This window comes from Aptenodytes patagonicus, chromosome 3 (assembly GCF_965638725.1).
Source record: "Aptenodytes patagonicus chromosome 3, bAptPat1.pri.cur, whole genome shotgun sequence".
Lineage (NCBI taxonomy): Eukaryota > Metazoa > Chordata > Aves > Sphenisciformes > Spheniscidae > Aptenodytes > Aptenodytes patagonicus.
The window spans coordinates 120,515,427-120,528,845 of NC_134951.1; the positions used below are offsets into that span (position 1 = coordinate 120,515,427).

The following is a 13,419-nucleotide window of genomic DNA, read 5'->3' on the forward strand; positions in this document are numbered from 1 at the left end:
GTGCCAAGCTGCTGCCTTTTATTCATGTTAAATCCATGCGATTTCCTACAGCTGAAAAGCAAATTAGCTCATTAAATCACCTGCATTACATATCACACACAAGAACTGCACAGACCAGAACAGCCATGCACAAACCAATTGCAGAAAGCTACTTGCTGATTTCCAGTTGCATTTCTGCAGATCTTCACAAAACTTGAAGGCTAGAGAAGGGCCTACACTTACTTCATTTTCCACGTGCATTCCCTCATCAGTTCCACATACCTGCAATGATCTCCCAGGGAACAGTCCTGTCCCATCTGCTGCTTGCATCATGGATCCCTCTTTCCATTCAAACAAACTTTGAAAGCAGGTTAAAGCCACAGATCTCCTTCGGGGCTGGTTTTCACAGGTACAAGGGGCTGATTTAGGCTGCACACAAGTGGAGCTGTAATCATCTCAAAGCCAGCACAGTGCAACCTCTTGCACTTCTCCCAGCTCCCAGATTTGTTCAGAAGCAAAGGCCTTGCAGTTCAGAGTGCTTCAGTCAGCTGGTTGAGTCAAAGGGATCATTTTACTTTTAATCTGACATTCATTTTACAGTTTACAGAGCACAAGACCTTCTGTTTAAATTGTTCATTAAAGAACAGAAGCCCAGGGGGAAACTCAGAGAGGGAACTGCCATCAAAGCTACTGCTTTTCGTTAGCTTGCATGTTGTATGGAAATTGTTCCTCAAACTACTCAACCGCTGCTATCCTGCTTTTGACAGTGGAATTTCTGTGTCTCAGGCATTTGAATGCCCATGTTCTGCCCATTTAAAAATGGGATTAACAAGCCCAGTTTGGGTCAAGAAAAGTACACAATGGGCAGAGAGCATGGAGCAGACTCTGAAGGGTTATCTTAGCATAACACTACCCAGAGAAACAGCCGGTTCTGCTAAGACCACACCTTCTGTGGTGTTTCTTTTCTTTTTTTTTTTTTTGGGGGGGGGGGGCGGGCAGGCAGGGGTAGAGAAGTATAATGAAAGCATAAAGTATTATCTTAATGGGGAGAAGCTTAACATCAGTTATGCGTTGGGCATGAACCTCTCTTCTTCCCCTCTACAGTCAGATGTGCGTGTACCTAACTGCACCACTGGCTCCACATCAGCATCCAGCTGTGCCTCCAACACGGGGTGAGTACACTGCTTTCCATGTGTCTGCTACCACCCAATTCTCAAACTGTTTTCACAATTCGTCTTTGTATTACTCCTACTGCTTTGTAGCTTTCATCATGTCCTTTTCTGATTTTTCATATCCCTGTAATCAACAAGATCAGGACCAGAGAAGTGTCGATCCAATTTTGTGGAAGATGAAATCAAGAGCTCTTGACATTTTACAAGAGCCCAGCCACTTGGTTAAAGTTTTTGCTTACATTTCATTATTTCTAACTTACTCAGGGAAGAGATCATTTAACTATGTCTTTTGAACAAGAATCTCGCCTTTGTTAATGTAGGGTTAAATATAAAACACATTGAAAGGTCACATGTGAAAGGAGCCCTTCAAATCCACGACCGGGATAATGTGCAAACCCTCTACAGTTGCTTCTTTTTAGTCATCTTAATCCACATGTGCAGAACAGACACCTTACGTGACAGCAGAAGGGCCATCTCCAGCCACCTTTCCCATCTCTTGGAAACAAAGCAGACAATCCCAAGATTTCTATTTTTGAAAAGTGTTTACTCACGTAGTTTGAATAAATTAATTTGCAAATAAAAATTAAACTACAGTATACTATAGTTTGAATAAAATGATTAGAACAACTACAATACAGGGATTTCTTGCTGCATAAGTTTCATTACTTAATGCATATAATCTGGAAAATGTCAAAATCAGTTATATTTCTATGGAAAGGGAGTAACAGCAGTTACTTGTACATGACAGCTAACTGAACTTATAATACAGGTTTCCTGACACATGCATTTCCTGAGTGAACCAAACAATATATATAATTTCTTTTTAAAAATGGAGAAACAATTGACAAAGTAAATAATTCATGACATCTAAGCAACACAGGTCTCTTTTTAAACCAAGAAAGTTTTAGAACAGCTTCAAAAGGAAAAATTAAAGCTATGCTATAAAGTACAGAAATTTGCTACCGTCAATTATACAGTACATATTTTAAAAAAAAAAGTATGAAGCTGGCCAAAAAAGCTCAACTCAATCCTAAAAAGGTCAGGTTGTGTATTTGCCATGAAGCACAGTGGATTAGCGGCAAAGCTGGATGTAGTGCACTGGCCTTTTCTGGTGGATACAGAGGGAAAGGAAGGGTAGGAAGGGGAGAGCAGAGAGAGACTACTAACTAGAGCCCACCTCAGCGCGAGCAGACCTTACACAAGCATCCCACACCGAGGTCTGCGAGTCCCGTCCAGTCTCAGCTCAAGCTCTCCCCTAACAGATTGCCAATTGTGTCAAGTTGCACAAGGACACCAGGCCGCAGGCACGCATCCCTTGGGTACCAGGCTTCAGCTGTGTTCCGTGTGTGGCCTAGATGAGTATTTGCACCCAGCTCCTCGCAGCAGGGTAAAGGCAAGCCTGTGAAGCCCATGGCTCCCACGTGCCCAAGTGTGCCAGTTTGCAATGGGCCAGCAGAAAGGCAGAACATCTGACTGACAAGCCTGTCACAAGGTGTGGCCTTGGCCAATTCACAAATTGCTCCCTGCTCCCCACACATGTGCACAGGCACATTTGCCTCTCCCCTCACCCCGCGCCCCGAACAGCAAGGAACAAAATGAGCCTCGTCCTTCAGGTTTGTTAATGTTTAACATTGGAAAAAACCCTCACAAATGTCACTAATGCTAAATAAAGAGATGTGTTAGCATGAAGGGAGAAAAAAATCCTTAATCTAGACTAAGTTGCATATTCAAAGAGTCTGGTAAATATTCTCCTCATAACCAGATCTTAAGTACAGTCCTACCAAAAAGACATTTTAAGAAGTCCTTCTTAGCTACCTTTCAACATGGTTAAGCACACCTTTATGCCATCATAATTTGCATTAGCTTTGTTTAAAAAGCATTTTAACTATTCTAAGAACTCAGTATTTTAGATTAAAAAAGATTTTTCTACCATTTCCATCTCACATCCTTCTCCATCCAGAACTACTCTACACATCCAATTGCTGGATGAACACACTATGACCATGCTACTCTCTAAACATTCTACGTATTTTCAATAATAAAGATAAATAGAAAAGAGTTAATATACACGTTATATTTTACAATGTTTGCATCCAAGCTGTAAACTAATGTTCTTTGAACTATTTACCCTCCATATACAAAAAGAATGAAACAACTTTCAAACACTGTGGGCATGTGATTCAAAACCATTAAATGGAAGGCATCAAAGTTCATTCTACAACACTTCACCTCTTCAGAAGTAGTTATTAGCTAAAAAAAAGCAGTTCTCCCCCTTCTCCCCCCATTTCTTCCATTTCCAGACTTTTCTCAATAGAGAGGGATTTAGCTGTTGTAACAAAAACCCAAAAATTCTTCATCTTAATGCAAACCAGCAAAGCCCAGAGAATACGAAAAACAGTTGGTTTAAAAAATCAGAATCGCTTAGCTTATCAGTTTACTGCAGTCCTCAGTAACACGTGTTAGTCAAGAGGTCCTTGGAAAATGAGTCTGATGTAACCTTGCTCACCAGCCAGCTGATGTGCACAGAACGGACAGGCTGCGTGAAAAGTGTGAGTACCATGAGGAAGAGGAATTTGGGACCAATATGCAGTTGTCTTTTCTGAGCACACGTGTCCACATGGGCTGAACGCATGAGTTGGAGGTCCTGCATCCACATAAAATCCTGCTTCACATCCAAGCCACAGAGGCACATAGGGGCCGACGGAGCGGCACATGGGACACTCGCGATCCTTGCCGTCTCTCTCCTCTTTGTTTCCCCAATTGTGATAGCCGTGGACGTGGCCACAGTTCAGATACACCCACGGCTGCTTTTCGTCTACAACATCTTTTCTCTTCATGCTGGGAAACGCCAAGGTGTTAAACCCCACGGGACACTGGGGCCTTGCCGCATTTATTTCCTGTCTTAGTGCCTCCAGGTGCTTGACAGTAGGAGTGCGTGAAAGCCCTTCCGCAGTGCGCCACAGCAGTGTTGCTCCACACAGGTCAATTAGAGAGCCATCTTGGAGTTGGTTCGTTTCGTTCTCAACCTTGTGATGGACAAAGGGAAAGAGAGGCGTCACCTAAGGTTACCTGAAGAGTAACATAAGGCACTTTCATAATACAAATCTGCCTGGGAGATCCAGACAAAAAGTTTCAAGCAGCTCCTGACTGTCCTGTGCAAGATACCCATAGAGCCCCCAGTGTCAGCTTCTCCCTCCCCTCTTTTTTAAAAAAAAAAAGAAAACAAAACTTGACAAGTCTTGTTTAGTCCTCCATCACATTTTAGACTGTTTTCTTCAAACACACCTTTACACATGGCTTTCCTCTCCTCTAGAAAAAGTCAGCTGTCAGCATTCCTAGCTAAATGCATCACTTAAATAAGTGTTCATGTAACATTTCTTTTTACTAAGAGATCCCAAGTCACACTAAAACCAATCATCTCCTTGAAATGTCGCCAATGCTTTGGAAACAAGAGGAAGAGGAAAACTCAGAATGCCAAGGTGGAAATGGATATCCAGGTATATAGGCATGTGTCAATAAAACTATAATTATTCTTTATTATTCTATAAGAAATGAAAAGTGGGAAAACCTTAAAAGCATAAACTCAAGAGGGAGAATCAGGAAAATACTCTTTAAAATGTGTGCATGACTGTGACAGTTTGCAGAAGAGCGTAGTAGACTGGCAACTCAATGTAGGAGAGCAGTCTAGATCTGCAATTAAGTACTAGTTTGCAGATAAATGTCAGTTATTCAGGTTGAGCAAGACACCTTCATGTACGAACACAGACACATAAGAAGTCAGTGTAACTAATTACAGAGGTGACATCTACACTGAATGAGGCAGATTCCAGCCTCTGTTTATGCCCAAGCTGCACCACTTAGGGCTGTACCCATTTTAAACAGGCTGCATAAAACATTGGTTACTACTCTCACCATTTTTCCCCTCTGCTGAGCTGATCTGGTTTCACGGAGGCTGAACACATTCCCACAGACAGATATCTCTCGCCACACCCCTGGCTTGGAGTCTTCTGTAAATCCATTACGGGGATGCATAACAAGAACACCATTTGTGGTTAGCCCATCCATTTGCCCATCTGATGTCTTCCACTTTGCAGCTTTCTCCTAAGAGAAATCACATCAATGAAAACTTTTAATTTGGCTGAAGTGGAGCTATGAATTAGTTTAAAAATAAGCCTGCATTGAACTCGGAGGAAAAAAGAAAGAGTTCCCTTACCCCAAGAAAGATGTTTTTTGAGGAGTCAAATCCTGCAGCATATATTCTTGCTGTAAAAGGAGGGTTACGTTCACATATGATTCTGCAGGCAAACCTTGATATAGTGCTCTGCACAGACTGTGTATCTGAATTACTCTGACTTCCAGGAACTGTGTCTGTCACAACAAAGTCTATAGGACTCTCCGTTGACCGACCAATCTGGAAAAGGATTTAAAAAAAAAAAAACAAACAACTGTGTAGAAGTTTGGCTTTGGGTCTAAGAATATTCAAACTCAAAGCATTTAAAAAAATCATGACATTCCAGTTTGAAGCATTCCCCTCCACCAATCTAAATTTAGGTTTCTAAAGCCTAATCTGAATTGATGAGTTATGCCACCTCCGTGTGATCAAAGTTATTCTGAAATCTGAATATAGCCAAGTGAAGGAAGGGGAAATAAAATGATGTAATTAAGTCAATTCTGAGATGACTTCCCATTGAAGGCCTTCTCATCAGAAAGGTTACATTCAGGTCAGCCGGACCAGCCGCAGCAGTGCCAAAACAGCTAGGAAACTGCAGTTAGATGGAAGAAGAGTGGTATTCAGTCACTTTGCATGCCCAGAATATTCTGAACAATGCCAGGCTAGGTGGAGGTGTAGATATAGGAAAATTAGATTATGTGAGCTGACTCTCCAGCTCCAGTGGGGCACTGAGAAGCAGCAAATCTGTCAGGAAAGACCAGGTACAAGACGTTTGTGATGGGGAGGGGTTACATTAATATGCACGGAACACAACAGGAATACAACATCTGACTACAACCAGATTTTTCTAGTAGCTGCACCTTCTTTTCTGGTTGCATGGAAGAATGAGTTTTGCAGTCCCACACAACTCTGCTGGGTTTGATAGAATTGCATGGGTTTCACTGCTTTTCCAAGTCAACTCATCTTGTCCTTTTCCTCCTAAAGCATAAAGAGAAGTTATATCCCTCTCCCAAACATCCACGTAACCAGGCTGAAAGCCCACTTACACACTACCATCTTTCACTCACTTTCAGAGCTCTCAACAGCTTCTTATAAAATAGCTGGTTGTATTAAGACTGATTAACTGCTGGGCAGGAGACCCAACAGCCTGAGGTGCTTTTGGTGAAGGCTGGAGAGCTTTCATGAGACTGAAAGTGCTTTGTCAGAATGTATTTTTCTATTGCTTCTTAAGCAGGATAACCCATCAGTACACATGGATTGCCGCTGGCAATTTTAGAGCAGCATACATGCCACAGCATGCCTGAAGAGAGAACACTTACACAAACAATAGCTTATGCTGCAGTTAGTTCGTTACAGCCCTTTTGCTCTGTTGTAGGTATTTGCAGTTGCATAGCAGCTTCCTCCACCACTTACCAACACCTCCCACCTCCTTAGATCCTGCAGTGGCGTCACAGCTAAATGCTGTGACAGCAAAACTCCTTGCCATAAATTAGCGACAACAAAAAAAAAATCAACGCAAGATCAGTCCAGGAATCAGAAGGAACAAAGCACACAAAAAAACCCCAAAACAAAACCCTTCCTTTTGAGAAAAACAGGAAACAATTCTAAGATATGAGCGCACACCACAGCTGCAAATATGTTTGTGGTTCCTTCTCATACATACAGGAACTGCAGCAAAGTTGCTCTGAACTGCCAGCACATCAGAACTGGGCCTCCTCTCGCCACATTTCCCAGCGCTTTAGACTTGTTTCTGGGTTTGCTTAAAGGAGTTAGGGGTATTTTTCATATTAGTTGTGTCAAAAGCTTTTCTGTAGTTTCCCATTGTATTTCTTCTACCCCGTCTCCAACTGGCTGATCCCAAATCTCTTTGTAAATGCTAGAAGCAAAGTTCCAAGTGCTTAAAGAGAACTGTGCACTTTATTCTTCATTTTGGAAGGAGGGACTAGGAGACAGGTTACGTGACTTGCAGACTGGCAATCAAAGGCAAAACCATAATCCTGTGCATTAGTCACAAAAAAACAACTTTCACCTCTGACCAAGCCCAAGAGAGATGCACAGATATATAGCCTTGTTCACGTGATGGGTCTTGGGAATGAACAGAATTAAACGTCTCTGAATAGTAAAGTGCAGAAAGTGACACACGCAAACTTTTGGGTCTGAGGGAAAAAGCCTGTTGAGAGGATGTCTTGCAGAAACTACCAAAAGTGAGAATACATTTATATATCATATTTACTTCACATACCTGGAACATATCTGTGTTGCTGTCATGTGTATATTCAACTACTACGGTCTGGGCCCGAGACAAAGTGTAAGATATGCTGTGTTGGTCCTTATTACTTATTGCCTATGGAAAAAATGCCAAATATTATTGAACCAGTGAACAATAACTCTACTGAATACAGCAGCGAAGCAGACAAAATATATAACCAGGCTCTTGTTCTGCTTAATTAATGCATTAAGGCAGACGGTTGTTAGTGATACACCTGTAGTTAAACTTCACAAAAACCAGTCCTGGACATTAAAAAAAGCTGCAGGATTGATTCAGCAACAGACCAAACTGGTCTCTTCACCGCACGCTGCAACAAAATACACGTAACCAAGACATATTATTAGTCATGCTTCGTGTTAAAGCAATGCTGGCCTTAACACAAAAGTACAAAACAACTGAGTGCAAAGGCTAAAACTGAACCTAACACCTTCATGGCCTTCTCAGCCTGAACTTCTCCAACAGCAAAGTGAGGACAAAAACTTAGGGACTTCATTCTAAAAACGGCACCCAAGTTCATACTAAAATCAGTGATGATTAATAAGATACACAGGCAAAAAACATAACAAGTAGTGGTGGTAAACAGGGTAAAATGGAGAAACAGCACAGGTTGCAGAAGTTGTAGCAAAGTAATCTGAGTTTCACTTTGTTAGTCTAGATTTTCATTCTGCAACTAAGGAACTGAACAAACACTCTTCTAAAAGTGCTGCTAAATAGCACTTACTTGAAGACCATAAAGACTGAGCAAAAATAAGTGTTCTTTTCACAGATGTCCTATAGATGTAATTCTATTACAAGAACTTTGGTTAGCAAAATCAAAAAACTTTTGATTTCAGAATACTTTATGCCATTCCATAATTTAGGAATCAGTATTCTTACGTGTCAAGGTATTTAGGGAGTCAAACACTTAACACTACTGTATTTAAGGGCCTGATCTCAACACAGGAGATCTCTAAACAACCACTAAGCATTCTCAAATTCCCTTGGTTTTAGTAGAAATGCTCCATTTGTTATTGAACATAATTGCACATACACTTGAATCACCACAATACAGAAGTATTTCATGGTAATACCTTAGCTATAATATATTAGTTCCGACATGAAATACAATTCAACTTCAGGACCTAAGCCCTTCCTTTACTGCTTCTTAATGGGAACTCTGAACTTGATTACAAGGAGTATAAAACATGCCCTGCAAAATCCACCTGTCCTCATCCCTGGGGAACTCCTACCCATTGGACAGAATAGCAAGTGCACAGAGAGCTTTGGCAAAGGACCATTTCAAAGTCAGCTTCACGTGAAGCGGTTAGCCCTAAAGCATGAACGAGTGCGAAAACAGGAAGGCTAGAACAGATGTCTGTAGTGAGTTTGGAAGGAAAACAAAATAGAAAGTGTTTTACATGACTAGCCTTTGCCCTGAACATTCATGTTTCAAAAATAAACATTTTTCTTTCTGGACACAGCAAGAACTGGGCATCAGATTTGTTTTGCTGAACAGTTTCTTGCTAACCCTGACAGGTACCAAAAAAACTTGGATAAACATGAACCATTCTTTTTGCAGCGAGAACTTCATGCTTTTTACATCATTTCATCTCAGCATAACAGCCCTGACTTCACTGAACTCTTTAGACAGCACCAGGAGAAATCAGACTTAGCTAGTCAAGCTTACCTTTGCTGCTTGAGGGGTACAGGCAATATGCACAGTGCTAGGTTTCACCCCATTTGCTTTGGGCCTTTTAAATAAAGCAAACCTACTTTTTCTTCTTCCTCTATCTCCATTTGGGAGAGACCCATTGTACCTACCAAAAAAGACAGAAAAAGAATAAAGTCCATCTTCCTGCATTACTTAGCTTCTCACAAGATACGGACCCACAAGAACTTTCATACTAAGCACAAAGTCGTCTTAAATAGTACGGTATTGAAAAAATTACAGATTTCCAATTAATCACATCTATTTAAATCTAAGAATTGATAGACACAATATTGAAACATGCCCATGGAATTACAGCATATGCACACAAAGCTTGTAGAGCAAGGAACACTACCCAGATTAATCTCAAAGCTACTATTGACAAGCAAAATAGACTCTGGTCCCAAACATGAAAACAAGTAAGGTTATATGCTTATCTGTAGCTTTAACTCTACATGGTGTGTTCACACTGTAAATGAAAGAATCTAAACGCTCACCAAGCCTGGTGGAGAGGTAATATTTTAGAGAATTTTGGTTGGAAAAAACCCCGTGTAAGAAACAGACATACTGTCCTCAGAGACTCTGATTTAATCCACCAGAAAACCCTCTGACCCTCACTTTGAACATGTCAACATAAACAGGCCAGCCAGCAAACCTGCTTTATTAAAATCTTCTGTTTGCACTTGGATAATAGAGAGTCAGTTACCACGTTCTTATAAAACTCCTTTCATTTTACTTCTAGTCTTAGGGAACCTCTCCTTCCACATTATCACATTAGTCATCTGTCTAGGTACAACCTGGAACCAACTGGGAAACCCTTCACAAATTCACTGCCTTTGTCATGAAACACTGGGAAGAACACAAGAGCCAAAAATAAACTTATGACTACTCAACTGTTCAGAGCCCTACCCTCCATGCTTATGTTGTCACAAAAAAGCATGCGTGCTGCAGTGCAATTTTCCAATACATCACATTACATATAACACCTGGTTGCCACTGAAAAAGCTAACCCTCCCTCCACTCCCTCCCTTACATGAGATCAGCTACCAAAGAAAAGCTGATCAACTCACCATTTAGTTGCATGCTCACTAGATACGCTGCAAAAGAGGGAGTTCAAGCGAGAGGTGGTGGGACCATCTCTCACAGTAACCTGCATTTTATCTGCTTTAAGTGCACCCTGAAATTCTACCTCCATTCTCACTTCCAACCAAGACACATACACTTACCCTAATACAATCAATTCACCATATTTTACTGGTGCTTTTGATGGATGATTTTCTTGATCAGGAGAAAACATGAGCTTAGCTAATGACTTCTTCTCAAATTTCAGGTCTCTGATCAAGAGTTGTGGCACACTTTTTTCATTATTTCCTGTAAAAACAAAGATAAAATTAAATGTAAAAATCCCCAACCTCAAAGCCATCAATTAACAAACCTGCACACCTGATACAGTAGGTACAATATTTTGTGTTTTCCATATTTTGGTTTTGCCTGAAATAATTTTTAAAATATACATATAAAACCACATCAATGAAGGTTGAATTGCCTGGAAGAACTACCAGATCACAAAAAACTACAAGTGCATTTAAAAATTTCCAGTATGGCCTTGATAAAACATCCACAGTTGTTTTCCTTCATGCTAGTTTTCAGTATAAATAGTATATAGCTTCATTTAGTATGTTTGGTTCAACTATCAAGAAGTAGAGCCAGATAGAGATTAAATTTAAAGGGGAAAAAAAAAACCAACAAAGCAAGACCAGTCCATTAGCTAAAGAGGTAGAAGTTTTCACAGAAAGTATCTGATTTGGAGCTTTCCAAGAAACTTCTGGATTTGCAGATGGAAGGAAGTTGTATGACAACAAGTCTACCGTACAAGTTTGGGATGTGCATTGTGATCTCTTATGCTTAACCAGAGACAGAAGTGATACAAACAGCTGTTTGAAGGAGATTTCCTGAGGTAATTCCACATAATTTTTAATGAGAACAGTCTCTTGAAGTGCAATTTTTCATCATATTTCAGCTTTGAGGAACAGTTCACTAGTATTTTTTACAGCTTCTCATTAGTAACATTTCCAGACAACTCTGACCTACCCAACCCATCCCTGACCTTCCTATAGAGAAAGCCTACCCAACAGAGCACTTGCTCGATAAAGAATAAAGCTGATGCTAGCCTGTTTGAGGCTTTCTTTAACAGAAACAAGAACACTCCTTTGGTTCTTCCAAGTAAGTTTTCATATCAACTCAAAAAGCTATTAAGTTTTTTTTTAGTACTGATAGTTAACATTCTGCTTTCTGTTCAAATATAGATTTTGGCCCATATAACATTTCTTGTATCCTGTCATCAACTTTTAATCACGACTACAATGTTGCATCACCATTTTCTTCTATTTCAACTAGACTGTAGATATTAGAAGAAAAGATATCATCATGCAGATTTTATCTACCTTATCTTCTGTCCTAACAACACAGAAAAGGATGTGGCAGTGCTTGACACCCTGCTCACATTCATTCAGAAGCTGATGCAAAGATCCCTCTACTGACCTGATCTCTACCCTGTCTTGGTCGTCTTTGCTCCTTCACAGAGAAGCTTGGGTTCAACATCTCTTCTCAGTCTACCAATTTCTTATTCAGCACGGATATATTGATCCCCACCTGCAATCAGCTCACAGTGCCATCCAAAAATTCAGTATGCTCCTTCATTGCCTTCTTTCATGCTATCCCATGTATTTGGGAGGGCTTCACACAAATACATGCAAGACATCTTGCTGTCCTCCAAACTTTTGCTGTGATGCCTGCAGAATACAACCAGGAGGCTAACCTGAAGCCTTTCTTTTTTCCTTTCATTTCTCATTGTCTTCCAAATCTCTTCTCTTTTGCTCTCAAGTCTGGGTACTGTGGATTTCACAGTGCTTGGAATAAGTTAACTGAAGACTGTCTTTGTGGTTAGCACACGTGTAACATGATCACAACGGTACCCTGACCCACTGCTAGATGTGTGAGGGCATTGTAATAAACCTGATCTGCACAACACTACTGTGAAGTGTCTGTGTCCCGTCTACACAACAGTTACACCAATATTATTTTTTGTTGCATAGGAAGCAGTGTACATTTTCACTAGGCAGCTACCCTGGTTCAAGCCTTATGGTATCCATCATTTAGCTGGTGCAGAAAGTGCCTTATATGGATCCAGCAGTCCTAATTTGTCACACAGGAATAGCAACAGCAGCACAGGAGAGCGCGAAGCAGTATAGTTTGTTCAGAAGCATTTCTAGATTGCTGACCCACGTGTAGCAGTAAGTTACATGGGATGGTGAGGGTACTTACTGTTGTAGGCAGGGCCCAAGGTTTTGCCTTTAAAATTCTAAAATTAAGAATTTAAAGCAAACTTATCATATAAAAATGTGACCTTAAACACCTATCATACCAGTAGCCACAACACATCGAAGTGGAGATTGTCCCATTTGATAAACGGAGCCGCAAAACATTAACTGTGTTCACAATTTTCATGTTTGCTATGGCCATCCGGGGTCTTCCTTGCCTCCTGGCACCACAACCCCCCTCGGAGCACCACACCGCAATTCTCTGAAACCATGTGCCTTTGAAGACACCTCAGGGGTGGTTTACTGACATTAATACTAAACTATCTAGCTCTTAGTGTTTAACAGCACTTGGTTCTCTAGCCACATCTCCTTTCTGAAGTATTTCTACTTAAATGAGTATAAATCTTAAGTATTTATCTGTATATAGATATAAGGGTATAAATATACTTACTATGAGGTATTACTATCAACTTCAGCATTTCTTGTTTTGCTTTATTTTAAAATCTTCTTGCATTATAGTTGCTTATATATTGACTTCTAAAAACAGCTCCTAATGTTTTAATCTCCTACCCAAAGGATTAACCTATTTTCTACTTGAATATTGATCTCCTCAGCAGTCTCTCCCCTGCACTTCAGTCTTCTCCACATACAACTAATTTCATCTTGGCCATTGCATTTCACATGCAATACTTCACATTTCTTTGCTAGAATACATAATGGTTGTCCTTTGAATTGGCATTTAACAACTCAGGAGAAATACTGCTATGAAATCTATAGCACCACCCATTAGGAAATAGCACAGGACTAGTAAATATCATGAC

At 40.5% G+C, this 13,419-nt stretch overlaps 1 protein-coding gene across 8 annotated transcripts in view; it reads right to left on the reverse strand.

The window, feature by feature from the left end:
- Positions 1 to 1,674: 1,674 nt before the first annotated feature.
- Positions 1,675 to 13,419, reverse strand: part of PELI1 (pellino E3 ubiquitin protein ligase 1) — a 48,136-nt gene continuing 36,391 nt past the window's right edge. For all 8 annotated transcript variants that reach the window (XM_076335000.1, XM_076334994.1, XM_076335001.1 and 5 more), the window contains 6 exons: positions 10,505 to 10,649; positions 9,258 to 9,387; positions 7,565 to 7,666; positions 5,365 to 5,562; positions 5,064 to 5,252; positions 1,675 to 4,177 (listed from right to left, as the gene is read on the reverse strand). In XM_076335000.1, the coding sequence (XP_076191115.1) occupies positions 3,611 to 4,177; positions 5,064 to 5,252; positions 5,365 to 5,562; positions 7,565 to 7,666; positions 9,258 to 9,387; positions 10,505 to 10,575 (1,257 nt within the window). In that variant the 5' untranslated portion in view covers positions 10,576 to 10,649 and the 3' untranslated portion in view covers positions 1,675 to 3,610. The remainder of the gene's footprint in view (positions 4,178 to 5,063; positions 5,253 to 5,364; positions 5,563 to 7,564; positions 7,667 to 9,257; positions 9,388 to 10,504; positions 10,650 to 13,419) is intronic.